This window comes from Protopterus annectens, chromosome 17.part0 (genome assembly GCF_019279795.1).
Source record: "Protopterus annectens isolate FY-2018-M chromosome 17.part0, PAN1.0, whole genome shotgun sequence".
NCBI classification, from domain to species: Eukaryota; Metazoa; Chordata; order Ceratodontiformes; family Protopteridae; genus Protopterus; species Protopterus annectens.
Window position 1 is genome coordinate 234,494,832 of NC_056751.1, and position 20,738 is coordinate 234,515,569.

The window sequence follows — 20,738 nt, forward strand, 5'->3', positions numbered from 1 at the left end:
TAATAAATAATAAAAGAACAAGACAGATCTCAAACAACAGAGTAACTACAGAGTTCGGAATCATAGGAAATATTTTAAAACAACATTGTAGGACAGTCTCAAATAAATACAGAAAACATCTAAACTAATCTTTACTATATTTCTATCTAGATCTAAAAGATACTATGCCCTAAATAACTTACTTACAGAGCAAGGCAAATGCAGATGATGGATGTTTCTAGGTCTAAGACAAGATACAAAATTACTTGTCTCTCTCTCTCTCTCTCTCTCTCAGAGAGTTCTTAAATTAATATCACAAATTACTACTGGGTTAGCCTGGATGACATCACTTTTGTCACCTGCATTTAGTTCCCAGGCTAACAGAAACTTAACGAAATTAACATTTCTGTGTGAGAAATATATCTCTCTCAGATGTTTGCCCAGAAATTGAAGTCATAAAACAATTAAACACTTTTACATAACCTAGTAATTGTTTTTCTTTTCAGACAATAGAAAAACCTCTAGCTCTAGACATTGTTGTCTATTTCACTGAAACTAAGAAATACCACAATCGTAAAACAATCTCAACTTATTTTCTTGAAGATTTGTAAGTTAACTCTGTGTGTTCCAGCTTCTACTATTAAAATATACATTTGCACAGGTATATAGTTTACATACATTTCTGTTCTCTTCCAGTAGGGTACACTGTGGACAGATCCTTGAAGCTCAGTACTATACAAACCCTGTTCAATACACACTTCTGCAACAGTAGTTTAATATACATATAACATATAGTCTCTTACATTCGTAAGACCAGTGTGTGAATCATATTAATATTCACACATGGCAGAGAATTATTTACAAAATTCCAAATAGCTGGGCTGGCATTGTCACAGTAGTATATTGTTAACTGCAGCCCAAAACATTTGTGGGTTACTTTGATGTTTAGTTTGGCTATGCATTTTGTCTAATTTTACTAGTTTTTTTTTTTTTGCTTTGTTTCGAAGTTCTAGGACAGTTTGTTTGGCAATGCTGGATTTGTTTTTATGGAACTGCTCCCAGGCCTTATCTCTGGCTTTGTGTAGGAGAGTCAGTATTCCTTGGTTAGACAGGGTGCATAGTTTGAGTTCACTCAAATGTTTCTAGGTGGTGCATGGTAGTTCCGTATATATAGGAAGGCGGATTGAAGGAGAGAACGGCATCTTTCAAGGGCAGGTGTTTGAGATATCCCCAGTTGCAGCTTTTTAGGGCAGAGATGAACCTATTTGGATCAAAGCTTTTTTTGTTTCTGATTAGATGGAAGGAGGTTTGGTAAGTTTGATGACTGTGGTTTCCTAGGAGAAAGGTTGGGTTGTGGTGGCTCAGGCTATCAGGGAGACAGCCTGAGTGGGATGACAGATTAGGTTTATTAAGTAAAATCCAGTTGAGTATGGATTGATGCTTGGAGGTTTGATCAGTCCTAGTGGCAGATGTGCTATGTTGAGTGAAGCCATAAAGGTTAAAATGGGTTGTGGGGTTTAGAGAGGAACAAAGGAGCCAATCAATATTAAAGTCACCCATCAGAATAGTTTACTGTGTGAGAGACTTGGAAGTCCATTGTAGGAGGTTTTCAAGTGTGGCAATACTGTTGCCTGGTGGAATGTATCCAACTATGATGTTGAGGTACTTATTGGGGTTCACTGCTAACTTAGCAAATATTAATTCATCATTTTCAAAGTCAGGGATGGTTAGGTCAAGGAGATCAAGTCTAAGGTGGTCTTTGAACAAGATTGCTACTCCCCTTCCCCTTTTTTTTCCTATCTTTGCATAGAATACTGTATCCTGGGGCAGTGATTTCATTACTGCTATGTGATTTAAGCCATGTTTCTGTTAATGTTCCAATGTTGGAGGAATAGTGGGACAGAAGGGCATGTAGGTCATGAATTTTGTTACCTATGCTTTTTACATTCATATTAAGGAGAATAAGGGAAGATTTGTTTCTTTGGAGTATAGCAAGGTTTGATGGTGACGAGCTGGGTACTGTACTATATTTGGGAGTGGGACCAGGATTAGGGTTGTATGTCTCCTGAGAGGCTTTAATTGTTTAAGTATGTGAGCTTATACTGGAGTTTAGTGTATCTATGAAAGACTGGAGATGACTGGAGATGTGGTTTGTTGAGGAAGAAATTTGATTGTGTGATAGTCTGTGTAGGTGGTGTGGAGGGTTGGAGCTACAGTACAGTGTTAAGAACTGCATGGATTATAACATGAGGAGGTATGCCAGGGAGGGGGAGTAGTGGAATGTAGTGGAGTGTCATATGAACAGAGAGAATACAAGAGAAGTAATAGTGAGCTGGTAGTGATAAGGAAGAGTGTTACATTTAAGGGCTTCATGTTGAGGTAGGTTGCTTGTGTGAATTTGTTAGTAACTAAGGATATAAGGAGTGAGAAGTATGTGTAGGTGACTTAGTAAGGTGTGTGAGAGTACTGAATGTTGTATTGCGTTAGCTGGTTGGTTAAGCAGAGAGGAGTTGGATAAAGTAAGGGGGTGGGATTGTCAGTAATAGGGTTTGGTAATAGTAGTTGCCATATGATGGGACTGATTGTTGGTTGGGTGGATGTGTTTAAGTATAAAAAATAGGGATAGTGGGGGTGGGTTAGAATTGGGAGGTAATGTAGGGGAGCAGTGTGAGCCCGAGCGTAGGGAGGACAAATGGAGCGGGTTGAACCGACGAGGCAGAGCAGAGCACTAAAGCATCAGAAAAACCTATCTACCTTATGAGGCTAAATTATACAACAGGTCAATGCCACACAACAGACCAAAAAGTAAGTCGCAGAGTTACTGATTTTAAAAAGTAACACAGTGGACCTGCTGAGACTCTATTTGAATACAGTAATATGGGTAAGTGAAAGAATCAGTAACTTTGGGAAGTTAAGGGACTGCTGTTTCCTTGTAAGTGTGCATGTCACTAAAAATTAAAGACCCACAGGCTTTGCACACACAGACTAATGCTACTAACTTTTATTAAAAACATAAATGTCTCTAGTGCTTTAGCTCTCAGGCTTTCAAGGTAACAAACACATTACAGTACATTTATTCTTTATATAACAGCTTAAACTTAATCAGCAATTAGTCTCTACCAAGTGATAATGTCGTAATTACAGAATATCATTATCATCGTTCATAGGTTCATAGGCGTGTACTAGACTAATGGCCCTGGAGCCTTTACAAGCCTAGCCCATAGGATTACCCTGACATTGTGCCACCCGACCTTAGTTCCCATTGCCTCTGTCAAGCAGAGCCACTGGAGTGATCCCCAGGGTGAATTTTCTATTTCCTATCCACTCATCAAGATTTCTCTTGAAGAGGCCCAGTGAGGTGCTCTGTTTGACATGTATGGGAAGTCTATTCCATAGCATGGGCAGTCTCTGGGTTATGAACCTGTCCCTCCAGCAAGTTCTGTTGATTGTGGTAATGAGGTTGCGGTCTCTGGAGCATGTGGTGCGGAGGGATTGGGATTCCTTTAGATGTAGCATTTCTAATAGAACTGGGTCAGACATGGCTTTGTAAGTCAAGCAGAGATCGCCTCTAAGTAGGTGATATGAGACAGAGAATAGTTGGAGTTTTTTGAGTCTGTCCATATAGGACAAGTGTTTAAGACCTAGGATCCTCTTTGTTAGGTACTTTTGCGGCCTCTCCAGTTGTTGCAGGTGTCTAGTGAGGTACATGCCAAATGGGGCATTGCACTCAATGATTGGCCTAATGAGGGAAGAGTAAACAGTTTGCTTATTCTACAATATACTGATGAGAAAAGAAGGCCAGTTGAAAGAAGGATTTCAGACTATGCAAATTATATTAGAAAGGATAGTTACAATTCCAGGGGCCAAGCCAAAGAGAAAGGTACAGCATAAAGATATAACAATATGAAAACCCTTAGTATTTGCCTTTAATAGCAACACCCTGCACCCTAAGTACAGTGGCAAACTTTTATTACTATGATCCGAGAATTCTTCAAAACACTGGCCACATTTTTTTTTTTTACAAAAATGAACTACATATGAGAGAAGATAAGTAATAAAGGCTTCAATTAATTTTCTGAAGAAAACAACTGCCTGCTTTTAGGATGGAAAAACAAGGTGTATCATGTTTCTTTAATGGATGTTTAAGGCCATTTACATTTAGGTTCACAGTTCATAGATGAATACAATGCTAACTGCCCTGAAGGGCCATTTTAAGCCTAGCCAACAACTTGAGGTCAGAATCAAAACCTGTACCTTGTGTCTGTAAGGTGAAGACCTTAACCTTTATGTTAAACCCACCACCTTCTTATTAGGTAGGAGGACTGAGCAAACATTTAGTGTGTAGCCACCCAACTCAAGAGAGTTTAGTGGGTGGGTTTGCTACCACACTCATTGATGGCCATACATTTGCCTCAGGACTAAATCTGTGGGCATATGTCTAATCATCAAGGCAGACCTAGTAGGAGGCCAGTGGGCTACACTAATTGACATGCAAGGGGAGCTTGTTACACAGGTAGAAGATTCTACAAGTTATGAACCTCTCTCTCTCTAAGAGGTCTTATTTACTTTGTGATAATGGTCAAGGTCTCTGGTGCGAGTGTTTTGAGTACCACCAATACTTCTGATCTATATAGTTCGATACAGACAAAGAAACAAGTATTTTGATTTTTCCTTCCCTCCCAGATGTATTTATTTTGTGATAGCCATGCATGATTCAGCCAGTTCTTCAGACAATTTACTGGATCAGTTTCAATTGCAGTTTATTTAGAAAATGTTGGCTTTTCTGCTGTCAGAGATGCCACTTGCAAGACAGAAGGGTGGAAAAGCTGTACACAGTGCTGTTATGATGATATTTCAAGTGCAGACTCATGCTTATTCTTCCTGAGTATTTTATCTTGCAACTGTCCTTGTCTTATCCAAGGAGTAACTCTATGAAGGCAGCGCTGACTGCACAAAAATAACACAAACTATCGTAAATGCAAAGCAATCAGACAGCCTTTCAAGTGGCAGTATTACAGCTCAACTAGTATTAAAACAGCTCAAATTACATTCCTAATAATGCAAGAATTTCAAAGAATATCTTTAAGAGGGTGAGAAAGATGAAAATAGCTCAATGAGGTCACTCAGGTAGACTTGGCAAACTGTAGGTGGTCTCCTGTCAGGGAACTAAAATAATTCTTAGTAATATATATTTTTTTAATTATTCAGTTTGAGGTTTGTTGGCTTCTGTTCTACAGCACTGCAGCACTATCCAAACCTTCCTAGTCTATCACTTGAGCATCCTGTAAATCATCAATCAAGCATCTCTCATGTCAATCACTCCTCAGAGTCACTAGATCCTGTACTCGTCAGGCAGAGAAGACGGTTCATACATAGGATTCAGATGTGGTAAAAAGAGGCTGCCTGTACTCTTGCATGCAAAGGGTTGTGGTTTTCTTGAAGTGCTAACTTACAGCCTTGGATGAAGGCACACAGAGGGCATTGCACATATGCCATCCCCACCTCCTCAGTGATGCACTTCTGCATGCCTTACTCAATATCTTACCAGCAGATCCCACTCATGGCTCTTCCATACACCACAACAGTGAAGTGGCAATGCACCCAACATACCCCCCAAATCCTCACCTCTCTTGGAGAGCTGTGCTGGCTGAATCTCATCATACCTTGCCAAGCCACACTGGCTCTTCCACTATGCAGACTGCTAATCACACAAAGGTCATTTGGGTCACAGCCAGAGTTTTCTCCTTCTATGCTACTGACACAAGCTGATAACCTATCATTTGAGTATCCTTTTAACTGAAGCAGCATTTCAGTGTCAGAGCTCCATGACTCACACTTACTGCAGCTTTCACCAAATATGCAAGAGAGGCTGCTGTGCAAGGCTATACCCTCACTATCCCCCTTATTATACATTACTAAGTCTAACAACATTTGCAGTAACAAAAAGATGTTAGCAGTCCACACTGATGATTAAAAACCTGCCAAAATGACAGTTTTAAAGTAATTTTGGAATACTTTTGTCAAACAATGAGGTGCCAGCCCTCTGCTAGCATATTTACATGTTCATAAATATAATCTGTCATTTCTGCCTGTCAATGAAATTACAGTCCTATAAACTAAGAGTGACATACACATTTTATAGGATGTTTCTATGAAGTCACACAAACAGCTTTCTAATACAACCATAATTCCCAAGTCAGTATTATTCACTGACTCATAATAGGTTCATAGGTAGGTACTAGGCTATCTCCCCGAGGACATTTATAAGCCTAGCCAGAGTGTGTCGGCTTTCGCCGCCCCATTGATTAATTAACTGATCCTCTGTCAAGCAGAGCCAATGAAGTGATCCCACGGGTGTATTTTCTGTTACCCATCCACTCGTCAAGGTTTCTCTTGAAGAGTGTTAGTGAGGGGCTCTGCCTGAAGTAATCTGGAATTTTGTTCCAAAGCATGGGGAGTCTCTGTGACAGGAATCTATCCCTCCAGCATGTTCTATTTACTGTTGTGGCGAGGTTTAGCTCACTAGAGTGCATGGCTCGCAGTGACTTGGATTTCTTTAGGTGGAGCATGTCCATCAATTCTGACTTGGATTTCTTTAGGTGGAGCATGTCCATCAATTCTGAGTTGGACATGGCTTTGTAAGTCAGGCAGAGATCACCTCTGAGTAAGCGATACGCCACTGAGTACAGCCGGAGTTTTTTCAGTTGGGCTGCATAGGACGTATGTTTGAGACCAGTAATCCTCTCTTGGTGAGGTACTTTTGTGGTCTTTCCAGCTGTTGGAAGTGTCTTGTGAGGTACATCCCAAATGGGGCACTGTACTCTATGATGGGTCTAATGAGTGACGAGTAGAGGGGCACTATAACCTCTTTATTTCTAGATGCGAACCCTTTAGTAATTAGATGGGCCACATAAAAGGATTTCCTAACTACTTTGGCAATATGATTGTCAAAGGAGAGATTATTATCTACCTGGGTCCCCAGATTTCTTATTACCTCTTCTGTATTAAGGGGGCTGCCACCTATGTGGTAATTTGTGGGTGTTTTGTTTTTCCCAAACGGGATGACTATGCATTTTTTGGCATTTAGCTTGAGGCCATGACTTTGACACCAGGTGCCCGTCTCATTAAGGCCCTTTTGGAGGATGTCCGTGTCAGCCGGAGAGTCAATTATGGCTCCCAGTTTGCAGTAATTGGCGAACTTGGTTAGCCACAGTCCTCCTGTGTTTGCCTGTACTTCTGAAAAGTATATGCCGAACAGTAGGGGTCCCAGGAACGAGCCTTGTGGGACACCACTTGTGATTGGTTTAGAGTCAGACCTGGAGCCCACTATTCTTACCGTGTGAGTTATGTCTGTAAGCCAGTTGGCAACCCATCTCGTGACGTAGTGGTTTATGTTCAGGCTGGTGAGTTTTTCTGTAATACCAGAGTGGGGAATGGTGTTGAAAGCCTTGGCGAGATCAAAGTAGGCTGTGTGAATAAGAAGTTATGTACTCACCATAACGTTCCATCTGAGTAGGTATCTTCATTTGTCTGCAACCTTTGGGATACGGATCCGATCTCGGATCCGAGCCAGCAACTTCTATCATAGCATAGATCCGAGCTCCTAGCTCCTCCCCTTACCCATAATCCCCTGCCTACCCTAACTGACCTCAGATCAAGTTTGCCCCATAGCACAGCAGATAAAAGTTTCCCAATGGGAACATATGCTAATAACACAAGAACGATCATATTGGTCAGGGGGAAGGAGGGGGGGATGGTTGCAGACAAATGAAGATACCTACTCAGATGGAACGTTATGGTGAGTACATAACTTCTTAATCTGAAGTAGGGACTTCATTTGTCAGCAACCTTTGGGACAGAGTCCCCAGCTACCTAAATCTTGGGTGGCCTTCATGGAAGGACATTCCGGAGCACCGCAGAGCCAAAGGACGCCCTACCTCAGGAGACATCTATTTTATAGTGGCTGATAAAGGTGTGAGATGAAGCCCAAGTGGCTGCGGAACAAATGTCATCCAGTGGAACCCTAGCTTGAAAGGCCGCAGATGGGGCAACGGCCCTAGTAGAATGAGCATGGACTCCTTGAGGTGCAGGCCTTCCCGAGCTCTGATATGCTAAAAGAATACAACTCGAGATCCATCGAGAGAGAAACTTTAGAAACTGACTTTCCGAAATTACTTTTGGCAAAGGAGATAAACAACTGATCGGATTGCCTACGATCAGCAGTTCTATGGATATAAAGACGCAGTTGTCTGTGTACGTCTAAGGAATGTAGCTTGTACTCTCCTTTGTTATGAAAGTTGGGGAAAAACACTGGAAGATTGATAGATTGATTGATGTTCGCTTCTGAAGATACCTTAGGTAGAAAGGACGGATTGATCCTGAGGTAAACCCTATCCGGGTGAAAGACCAGATATGGTGGTTTGACACAAAGAGCTTGCAATTCCGACACTCTTTTGGCTGAAGTTATGGCCACCAAAAAAGTTGTCTTCCAAGAGAGAAATTTGAGATCAACCGTGGCCGCCGGTTCGAATGGGGGACCAGTCAAGGCCTACAAGACTAAGGATAAATCTCATGGAGGTACCACCTCTTTAACTGGAGGCCTAAGGAGGAAGGTACCCTTGAGGAAGGTCTTAAACAGTTTGGAAGTGATAAGAGGGCCAGACTCTTGCCCCACGTGATAGTATGAGATTGCTGCCAGTTGTACCTTGACTGTGGAAGAACTAGCCCCCTGGTGAAAGAGAGAGGTTAGAAAATCTAGACCTGACGATATCGGGGCTGTAAAAGGGTCTAAACGACGGTGTTCTGCCCAAATGGTGAAGCGTTTCCACTTACTCCGATAAACCTTCCTGGTGGAAGACTTGTGAGCTGCTACAAGAATGGCTTTGACCGGTGATGAGATCCCGGGAGTCCTTATGAGGAGTGGAACTGGAGCAACCAAGCCGTCAGCTTGAGGTTGACCAGGTTCGGAGTCGGAAGACCGAGAGGGTGAGGAATGAGATCCGGAATGGGATCCAGAATCCATGGTGGATACACTAGGTGAGACCATAGGTAAGGGAACCACTTCTGACGAGGCCAGAATGGGGCAATGAGGATCATCTTGCTCCCCAGCTGCCTGGCTTTCTGTAATAATTTCAACATCAGGGGAAGAGGAGGGTAAGCATAAAGCAGACCGGGAGGCCAAGCATGAACTAGAGAGTCTCGGGACTCCCGGAGGGATCAGAGCGAAGTAATCATTGCATTTGGTGTTTGAAGGAGAGGCAAAAAGATCGCAACAAGGTTGCCCCCATCGGGCAAATACTTGCTCTGCAACTCGATGGTTGAGAGACCATTCGTAAGGAGTCAGGATAGTACGACTGAGCCTGTCCGCTAGAATGTTGGACCGTCCCGGAATGTGCGTTGCTATGAGAAAGTGGTTGGTGGAAATCGCCCATTCCCACACTCTCATGGCCTCGCGGCAAAGGGGGTAAAGACCTGGTTCCCCCCTGTTTGTTGATGTACCAGACGACCGACATGTTGTCTGTCTGTACTGCAATCGTCCCTACCTGAAGAGAGTTGTGTAGTGCCTGCAACGTCAAAAGCACCGCCCTCATCTCTAGGACGTTGATATGCAAAGAGGTCTCTACGTCGTTCCATGTGCCTTGGACTGTCCTGCCTGAAAAATGCCCCACCTCCACCCCAGGCGAGAAGCGTCCGTGGTCACTGTGTCGACTGGCGGAGGTAGTGAGAAGGGACATCCCGTGTGGAGGTTGGGAGACTGGAGCCACCACAGGAGCGATCTTCTGGAAACCTTGCTTAAGGAAATGGGGTGAGACAGGGGGTTGCGAGACAGGGACCATTGTACCTGGAGGGTCCACTGCAGAACCCTCATGTTCAACCGGGCCAATGGCAGCAGAGGGATTTCAGCCGCCATAGATCCTAGGGCCCTCAGGATTAATTCCGCCGAAGGAGTTTGCAGTTGAAGGATGGCCTGCACGTGCAACATCAGGTTCCGAAGCCGATCTGGAGTCAAGAACGCAAGCATCTGTCTGGAATCCAGTCTCGCCCCTATAAAATCCAACACCTGTGTAGGGATGAGAAAGGATTTGGTCATGTTGATGGTTAATCCTAATAGTGGAGCCAGACTGAGGAAATAATCCCTGTATGAACAAAGTAGATGCCTTGTTGGGGCTGTGAGGAGCCAGTCGTCCAGGTATGGAAAGACCTGAATTCCGTGGAGTCTCAGGTGGGCCGCTACTATCGCTAGGACCTTGGTGAACACCCTGGGGGCTGAGGTGAGACCGAAGGGGAGGACCCTGAATTGAAAGTGACTGGCTCCCAGCCGGGGAAGCGGAGAAACCTCCTGGAATGCCTGTCCACTAGAATGTGATAGTATGCATCCTTGAGGTCTATGGAGCACATCCAGGTGTCCTCCCGCAATAAGGGGAGGACGGATTGCAACGTGACCATTCGGAACTTTTCTTTGGGTACCGCCAGGTTTAGGAGAGAGAGGTCGAGGATGGACCTCAAGTCCTCCTTCTTTTTTGGCACCAGAAAGAACCTGGAGTAAAACCCTGATCCGACTTGATCTGGGGGGACGGGCTGGATGGCTCTTTTTTGCAGAAGCTGCTGAATTTCTGCAGCAGCCGCCTCCCTCTGACTGGGTGGAACGTCGGGAAGGCTTCTGATTCTGGGGTTTGCTATAAAGGGAATTTTGTAACCTCTGGATATAATACGAAGCACCCAGCGATCCATTGTTATGGACTCCCATTTTGCTAGGTGCCTCGGCGCCCCGACTGCCTCCAGAGTGGAGCAGTCGGGTAACCCCTCAGGGGTTCTGCGTGGGCCGCTCAGAGAACGGTTCTCTGGACCCAAAATTCCAGGGACCCCCTCTGCCTCTGGGGCGGCGTCCTCCATGTCCTCCTCTGCCATGAGAGGACTGGTTGTCCTGAGCAGACTGGGATTGATGCAATTTTCGGAACTACATCTTCTTCTGACCCTTTTGGTTCTTGGAAAAGGACCTCTGGGGTGCAGAGAAGTGGACTCCAACGGCAGACAAGGACTTCCCATCTTTCTCGCTCTGGACAAGAGTGTCACGAACGGTTTTGCCGAACAGTGCAGAACCATCAAAAGGGGCATTCGCGAATGACGCCTTAAAGGGTTCAGAGAAGTCACAGTGATGGAGCCAGGCCTGTCTCCTCATGACAAGCCCGACTCCGCCTGCTCTAGCGGCTCCCTCCGTAGCATGAGACAACAGCCGCATAGAGGTGTTGGAGATACAGCGGAGGGTGGCCATTCAGGAGGAGTACAGATCCTTGTCTCCCTCTGACATGGACCCTGGGGGGGAAGCAGCGTATTCCTTAATTAGATCCCGCTGCATCCGAATAACGTGTGCCATGTAGTTCAAGGCCCTCATAGAGAAGGTCGCTGAACTGAAGGCCCACTTCCCGAGACGGTCAATCGCGCGAGACTCCTTGCTCGGAGGATGAACCGTGGGGCTCTCCTGAGCCAACTCTTTCTTGGTGGCTGCAGCCACCAACATGGCATCCACAGGGGGACCTCTGCTCCAGTGTGATATCTCTGCAGGGGGGCTCAAAATTTTGTCCGGACGCTTGGGGATCGGCTCTACGGTGTCCGGTTCCTTCCAAGCCCTTAGAGGATATAAGATCCACCAGGGGGTCGGGTGAAGGGGGACACCCAAGAGGTAGATGGTCCTGCCTCAAACGCCTCAAGGAATACGGACTCAACAGAGGAAGCCTTGGGGGCAGACCACCCACCCCTGATTTTGAGCATTTCCATGATGTCTCCAAAGGAGACATCCTCGGGTGATCTAGGGAGCCTTCCTTCATCCAAGTCCGTATCTTCGGTGAGACTCTCAGGGGAGTCTATGTGCCTCCTTTTGCACTTTGCCTTGTGAGGAATCTCCTCGGGGGGGCTGTCCGAGGAGTCCTCACGGGCTGTATCCTGTTCCACCTGAACTCCGAGAGGTGCTGAGGCAGGCTGCCCCGAGGGCCGGATGAGGGGAGTCAGGACCAGATGAGGAGGAGTGCGGGAGGGAGCCAAAGCCAGGACCGGAGGCCTGGAAGCACTCAACAGTGCCCTCTCCACCGCAGCGAAAGCCGAGGGGGAGCCGCTCTCTGACGGATCCGAGATCCGACTCCCACTCGGATCCGAAGTGGGGATCGGACCCGGCGCCGAGAACGTCGGATCCGAAGGACCAGTGTGCTCCGACCAGGACGGAGCCGAAAGCACACCGAATCCCTCAGATCCGTAGCTCGGCCTGCGGCTCTGAGAGGTCGGATCCGACAAACTCGAGGGAGCCATCGGAGCTGACGTGCCCAGCAAGGTCGGCTCCGACCTACCCCCGGATCCAACGTGGCTCAGCTCCGAGCGCTCCGAGCCCGGAATGCGGGTCGGAGAAGGAGCTATAGGAGCGAAAAAAGGGGTCGAGCTCCCCCCCGGAGGGGGGGTGGGGGAGTCAAGAGCACTCCCATCTGCATCTGGGCCTGGATGAATCTCATCATCCGGTCCATGTCCGCATCAGACATGCTAAAAGTGGACCTCGAAGAGGCCACCAAGGCAGACCTGGAGTGTCGCCTCGATGACCTAGACGGGGACCGGATCACCTCCTCCTCGGGTCCCGGGGAGAAACAAGGGGATCGGATCCGAGGAGGAGGAGATCGAGAAGACTTGGACGGAGAAGCCCTCTTGGTGGGCGGGGCCAATGAGGAGTCATCGGCCCGCCGCTTAAGGTGCTTCTCCCGCCGCTTCTCTTTCCTGGCCTCCCTATCCTCCGGAGCCGAAGCGGGAGGTTGAGTCCCGGTCGGAGGAAGGGAGGCAGGAGTGACCGCTACCGGGGGGGGTAGCGGGCACCGAAGTACCAGAGGCTGAAGCAGAGTCTGGGGGTAGAAGGCCCACCAGGACTAGCTTCGACCTACGATCCCTTGAGTGCCCTGGGGTTGAACACCGCGCAAATCGCGCACCCCGAAGAGAGGTATTCAACCCCAAGGCACCTAACGCACCGAGTGTGGCCATCAGCCGGTGAAAGCTTGTGACCACACTCGGTGCATTTCGAAAAAATGGCTTTAGGGGCCTCCGACATTACTACAGTACAGCACACTCACTAGGCCCCTAACACTCAAGTCACACACACACGCTACGACCAGCGGGGGAGGGAGAAATATTTTAAATTAAATTTAAGCTGAAAAGCTAAAATAATAATAAGATTAGTGTTAAGGGTAAACCTACCACGCACACACAATCACTCACTCAGAAAGAAGAAGAAAAAAACCCCTTTTTTTCTCACAAAAACGCTAAGAGCTCTGGAACCTAGCTGTTGCTTGAAGAGCGGCAAACTAGATCTGGGGTCAGTTAGGGTAGGCAGGGGATTATGGGTAAGGGGAGGAGCTAGGAGCTCGGATCTATGCTATGATAGAAGTTGCCGGCTTGGATCCGAGATCGGATCCGTATCCCAAAGGTTGCTGACAAATGAAGTCCCTACTTCAGATCCACCTTTCTCTCGTCTATGGCCTTGTTGACTGTCTCGAAGAAGTCAACCAGGTTTAGTAGGCATGATCTGCCCTTAACAAAGCCGGACTTGGTCGGGTCAAGTGTTTGGAGGTTCCCAATGTCTTTGTTAATGAGTTCCATGATAATGCGCTCCATAGCCTTGCAGACCAGGCCAGTCAGGTTTATGGGGCGATAGTTACCAGGGTCAGTTGTGGCCCCTCCTTTGTGGAGAAAGATAACCGTTGCTGTGCACCATTCTATGGGCATGTAGCCTGTGGAGAGGCTGAGGTTGTTCGTTCTGTAGTTCATGCAAGATGCAGCATGGGACATCATCTGGTCCCATTGATGCTGTGTTTTTGGCTTTTGAAAGGGCTGTTTTCACCTGTGCGTCTGTGATTTTTGGGACACTACACTTTTCTGGTATTGTTGTGGGCTCTTTTGGAGGTGAGAGGGGGGTGAAGAGGGGGCTGAAGTTTGCACTGAATCTATCTGCCAGGATGTTGGCAATATCAGTAGGTTCAGTACATAATGAACATCAAATGAAATAAGTGCACAGTTAATACTGACTTTTACCATACTTTTCCAGAATCATTTACAGTTTCTTTATTCTATAACCCAATTTAAGCAAAAAGATGGTGTTTTTTGTCAAATCCCCACTAACTCTAACATGCTGCATCCTTTTCTAACATGCTGCATCCTTTTCTTCCTTTGCAGCTGTATCTGAAATCAGGACAAGACTAATTCTGGTTTAAAGAAACAGGCACAAAACTTGTACCCTCTTTGCACAGGCACACCTAGGGTTATATAAAACAGACAGCTACTGCAAAGCATGGACCAACCTGCATACCTTACACTACATACTAACGCTAAAAAAAGTCTGCAGTCCAGAAAGAAGCCTGTTCCTTGCTCTACTCTGCAACATCATAAAAAATAATGACTTGCATCATATATCTTTCAGATTTCCTTGGGTAAAGTCTGTTCACAAAGTATGCCTTCTTCTAGATTGACAGAAACAATTTTAAAAAGAGTGAATAACAATGAAAGTTAGTGGAAACAGACTGATGAAAGTCATCTGGGAAAAAAAACACAAAATAGATCCAGAAATGCCACTAATTCGTACTAGGGAGATATAGTCTCAGGAAGCAAGTTTGAAAAAACTCAAGCCCTCCTTCTTACACAGCACAGCTCTACTAAAAAAAACAAAAAAAAAAACACAGTCATACAACAATGAATACTCCTCACCACTTTTTGCTCCTTGGAAGTTGTCTGGCTAGGCACCTCAGCAAGATCCACATAGGAATTTGCTAGAACAGTTTCTCCAGTTTCTTTAACCTGTGAATACAGACAAAATCAGTTTGTGTACAATGAACTATATGTCATAAAACAATTCTTACCAGCCAAACTTGTACCTTTTGACTCAGATCCCTTCAGCTACAGAGCTTGCCTTTCATCTCATTAAGCAGAAATGAATTGAGAACCCTTGTGATCCAATTAAACTTCAGGGAACACAAACTATGCATTTTAGCAACCCATCTTACTCATCCTGCCTATTGCTTAGTCTTGTAAGAATATAAGCATTTAAGTAATTTCTTCATTTAATACCCACAAAAACAACAACATAGCTCAATTGTGTCTTTTATGCCATTATAATAGATTTTTAGTCTCTTGGTAATCAGCAAAGGTAAATGTACAAACGTTTCATAAATGAAGTACTGAGATATTAAAAAACCTGTTCAAAATCACACATTATACAAAAAAGGCTGCATCATCCAATCATGTGATTGTTGTATGAGGTACCCTGCTTCACAACTCACGTTTTTGATTTTTAGCTTACAAATTCCACCCAACTTACTGCTTTAAACGTGCCTGGAAGGAGGACAATAAGAATGGGAACTGATCTTTAAACGAGTTACCTAGTTGGATACATTTTTGAACTGGAGAAGGTGGTTCTGTGGCATATGGACAGCAATGGAATGACAGCTCCATCCTCAGACAAATCAAACAAGTCTTCAGAAATGTTTCTCATGTAAGATGAGCAGTTGCCATGATACTATGTCTAAACATTTTCTCTTCCCTTCTTAAAGGAACACAAGCATGTCTACTTCTACTTCAAAAGGGAGAAGACACAGTTGGGAGAGTTTCATGTCAGGTTGATGAAAGCCAATTCCTCAAAAACAAGCTAACTGAAAGTAACATTCCTGACCTCCCTTCAAATAAGCTTTTTGTTGTGTATTGGGTTACCTGCACCACAGACATCATCACCACTATCATCTTCTTCCTTTATTTTATACTTGCAAAACCTGTGGGCATGAAAAAAAGAAGTTATGTACTTACCATAACGTTCCATGTGAGTTGTTCATCTCACCTTCATTCTTACACATGGGTTTGGAGCTGATCCATCGGCTCCGAGTCGGCCACTTTCACAAGCTCAAGGTTTTAGAGTAGCTCGAGGCCAAGTCCCTATCCCATGATGCTCTCTGTCTCACATCAGATCTAGTTTGCTGAACCCAGCATGTAACATATATAACACATAACAGGTACTACAGCCGAAGTAAGAAATTGTAAAACAAGACCCACCAGACCGCAAGTCTTACTCGTTCTTCGAGAAGCCTGGAGGGGGAAGGCGGGTGGGAATGTAAGAATGAAGATGAGATGAACAACTCACATGGAATGTTATGGGAATTTATGTGAAGTTGTTCAATCTTGCCATTCATTCTTACACATGGGTAGCGTCCCAAGCACCCTAAACCTGGGTGGTTCAAGGGAGTATATTCCTGAGGACAGTGGAACCAAAGGAAGCCCTGTCCCTGGAGGCCCTGTCTACTTTGTAATGAGTGATGAAGGTATGCGGCTTAGACCAAGTGGCAGCTGCGCATATAGTGTCCAAAGGCAGCCTAGCTGCATAAGCTGAGGAAGCAGAAAAGTACAGTTTTGTACCTACCATAAATGTAGATGTTCGAAGATCCACATTGCTGCAGTCCTTACATATGGGTAGTCCGCTGTCCTCGGTCGGCCCGAATACCAAAGTATTAGGCTGACGTCGGTCAAGGCGCTTAAAACTGACATCAGGACGTCAGGGTACAAAAGCGCATGACCGACGTCATATCCTCAGTCTTTTCTTGCCCCAGATGTCAGAAGGCCCTAAAAAGAAAGGCCAAAGCCAAAAAACAGCAAAAAACCAACCAACCACCCCTGCACTAACCATATTTACAATATTTACAATATTTACAACCCAAACCACACAACCACCTCTAACTACAGAGGGGAAGGAGGGAGGGTAAATTGGACTGCAGCGATGTGGATCTTCGAACATCTACATTTATGGTAGGTACAAAACTGTACTATGTTCTTCATCTCACATTGCTGCAGTCCTTACATATGGGTAGAATCCCAAAGCAGAGGTAAGGGAGGATGGCAAAACTAAAAAGCATTAGGAGCTGCCAAAATGCCCTGTAAAATTGCAGTGGCAAATCAAGCCCTAGATTTAGAGTAAAGTGGAAGGTGGTAATGCTTAGAGAAAGTATGCACTGAACTCCAAGTAGCTGCCTCCAAAATATCTTTAGTAGCCACCCCCCTTAAAAAAGCTGTAGAAGTGGCAGTAGCCCTAGTGGAATGAGGCCTAATCCCAGCTGGAATTTCCTTACCATGATGGGAATAACAGAAAGCAATACAAAACCAATCCACTTAGAAATAGTTTGTTTTGAAACAGGTTTGCCCTGCGAACCCAAAGCAAATGAAACAACTGCTGAGACTGCCTGAACCCCTTAGTTCTGCTCAAATAATATCGCAACTGCCTGTGTATATCCAAAGTGTGCAAAATCTTCTCCCCTTTATTTTGGGGTGTTGCATAAAAAGTAGGCAAATGAACAGTCAGATTTAAAGCCACACTAGAAACCACTTTAGGCATAAAAGAAGGGTTAGTACGCAAAGACACCCTATCCTTGTGGAAAATTAAGAAAGGCTCAACCGCCATAAGGGCCTGTAATTCAGAAACCCTTCTCGCAGAGGTAATGGCCAACAAAAAAGCAGTCATCCATGATAAATATTTCAACTCAGCAGTTGCTGCAGGCTCAAAAGGTTGTAGAGTGAGTTTCTCCAACACAAAATTGAGATCCCAAGCAGGAGTAGGAGCTCTAATGGGGGTCTTATATTCTTTGCCCCTCTAAGGAATTGCTTAAACAAAGGATGAGAAAATAATGGCGGGTCACAGTCATAGTGAGCGAAATTGCTGCAGCATGAACCTTTATAGAGGAGAAGGACAAACCTTTGTCCAATAACTCAGTAAGGTATTGAAGAGCAACACTTAAATTAGGTTTAGAAACATCAAAGTCCCTTGCTGTGCTCCAAATTAAAATCTCCTCCATTTATCTCGTAACTTTCCTTGTACTAGGCCTTCTGGCCTCCAAAATAACATTCAAAACTTGTTGTGGAAGCTGAGACCCTCCAGGGTTTAAAACAGAATATGCCAGGCTGTTAGATGTAGAGAGTGAAGTTTGACATTGAGTAAATGACTGTTCTCCTGAGACAGCAGGTGTGGAATCGAAGGCAAAGGCCATGGAGGCTCCGTCAGACTTTTCAGTAATGGGTACCAGTGCTGTCGAGGCCAATCCGGAGCTATTAGAATCATGGTTGGCTTGTCCTGTCTGACCTTCAGGAGTACCTTTGGGAGGAGAGGCAGTGGTGGAAAGGCATACACGTGAAGATTGCTCCAATTGAATGAGAGAGCATCCACTTTCCAAGCTGTGGGATGAAACCTTTGTGCAAAACTTTGGCAGCTGGTAATTTAGTGGAGAAGCTTAACAGATCTATGTCTGGAGTTCCCATAACACTGTCAATTTTGAAATACATGAGGATCCAATTTCCACTCGTGGGGATCCATAATTTGTCTGCTCAACACATCTGCTAAGGAGTTCTGTGCTCCTGGCAGAAACCTTGCCTGAAGATGTAGCTGTAAACTGAGAGCAGTCTCCCACAAAATCATTGCTTGTCTGCATAGAGGATAAGAATGTGTCCCCTTGCTTGTTGATGTACCACATGACAGTTGTGTTGTCTGTTTGAATCAACACCTGCCCTGGAAGAAGTAAATCCTTGAAAGCTATCAATGCAAATTGGACTGCTAACATCTCCTTCAAGTTGATATGTAAATGTTGAAGTCTGGCAGGCCACGTGTCTTGTACCCATTTTCCATTTAGATGAGCTCCCCAAGCTTTGTCTGAGGCATCTGTCGTTAGAATCTGACTCGCCTCTGGTCGGGTCACAGAGAGTCCCTTGTTTAGGTGACATTCCTGAGCCCACCACAAAAATTCCTTTTGAATGCAAGGTATTATCTGAATGACAGTGTCCAAATCTTGGCAGTGTTGCGTCCATACATTTTTGAGATACCATTGTAGCTTCCTCATATGCAGTTTGGCATTGGGAAGTACCAGAATACAAGATGCCATGAACCCCAAGGCTTGAAGGACTGTCCTTGCAGTCAGCCTGGACTGACGAGACAACTGGTGGAAGTAAAGAGAAAGATTCTTTTGTTTTTCCGGGGCCAAAAAGGCCATCTGGGATGCTGTATTCAGTCTCACACCCAGAAAGCACATGTCCTGAGAGGGTACTAGACTGGACTTTATTTCGTTCACAGAATACCCTAGCCATCTTAACACTGCCATCACATACTGTAAATGATGAAGAAGTTCGTCCTTCCCTTGAGCCAGAATCGGGCAAGCGCCCAAAAAAGGATATATTTGTATTCCTCTTAGCCGGAAGAAAGCTACCACTGAGCCAGAACCTTTGTGAACACTCTGGGCAGTAGATAAGCTTCAAAGGGCAATGCAGAGAACTGATAATGAAAAGTCCCAGCCAAAACGCAGATACTTCCTGCAACAGGGCCTGATAGGAACATGATGGTAAGCCTCCTTGAGATCCAGAGTCACCATCCAGTGATCTTTGCCCAGTACAGGTAAAAGCTGTTGTAACGTCAACATTTTGAACTTGGGAATGTCCAGATATGTGTTGAGGATAGATAAATCCAAAATTGGTCTCCACGTGTTCCCTTTCTTTGGTACTAGAAACAGGCGAGAATAAAATCCTAGGCCCACTTCTGGCAGAGGGACCGGTTGTATAGCTCCTATTTGAAGTAGTAGAGAAATCTGTTTGTGAACCTCTAGTCTTTGCTGAGGAGGAACGTCTGGCATGCCTTTGAAAGGAGGTAAGGTATGGAAATAAAACTTGTAACCTTGGTGTATGATATCCAATACCCATTTGTCTTGGGTAATTAAAATCCAATTTTCTTTGAAGAGTGCCAACCGTCCTCCCAAAGGTGCTGCCAGGCATGAAGGCTCTGGCAGCTGAAAAGTAGGTCATTGGGCCTGTTTACGAAAGGACTGGCCCCTGCCCTCACTCGAAGACTGTGCAGGTGAACTCCATGTTCTAGGTCTGAAGGAACTCTGAGCTCTGCCCCTACCACGCCTAGATCTACCCCTAGACTGAGAATCAGAAGAAGGATACGCCCACCCCTTAGCAGGCCAATTTCCACTAAACGTTGGAGGCTGAACTTGCACAAAAGCTTTAACAGGCTGCATAGACTTAGCCTTGTCTTCCAATTCTTCAAGACTGACTCCACAGGTGGACCAAACAACACTTCAGACTGCAAAGGAGCATCCAAAATCCTTGTCTTAACATGGTCAGATAAATTCTGATCCTTAAGCCAGGCGTGCCTGCGAAGAACTGAACCAGTGGCAGCCACCCTAGAAGAGGCCTGCAAAGCATCAAAACCACACTGCAAAGAATGCTTACCCACCTGTTCAGAGACATGCACCAAATCTTGTAATTCTTTACAGTCAATGCCTTCTGCCAGAGCATCCACCTTAGATTTCAATTGAAAGAAGAAAATTTTGATATTTCAACATATGAAACTGGCAATTCAAAGCCCTCATAGCTAAGGTAGAAGATGTATAGACCTTCTTTCCCCATCTATCCAAAGCTCTGGCCTCTTTATCTAGAGGAACCGGATTCTTAACAACAGAGGCCTTGACACCCTTAGGTCCCTGACTAACAGTTTCTGGGTCCGCCCTAGGACTCTTATAGAGATATTTATGAGCCTCAGGCACCCTGTAATACCTATCCGGTTTAACAGGCGCAGGGGGCAGAGAATCAGGATTAAGTGAAGCCTCTGAAAATACATCTTGCACAACATCCAGAACAGGGGTATAGCTAAGGGCCTATGTTGAGGTAAAACAAAAATTCCTAAGCCTTTTCCGTGAATCAGAGAAGTCCTGACCTTCCCA

General features: G+C 45.2%; 1 protein-coding gene across 1 annotated transcript in view; it reads right to left on the minus strand.

The window, feature by feature from the left end:
- HSD17B4 (hydroxysteroid 17-beta dehydrogenase 4) overlaps window positions 1-20,738 on the minus strand; it is a 1,616,359-nt gene that overhangs the window by 148,211 nt on the left and 1,447,410 nt on the right. The window contains exon 21 of the mRNA XM_044059338.1: window positions 14,707-14,796. Coding sequence (XP_043915273.1) covers window positions 14,707-14,796 — 90 coding nt within the window. The remainder of the gene's footprint in view (window positions 1-14,706; window positions 14,797-20,738) is intronic.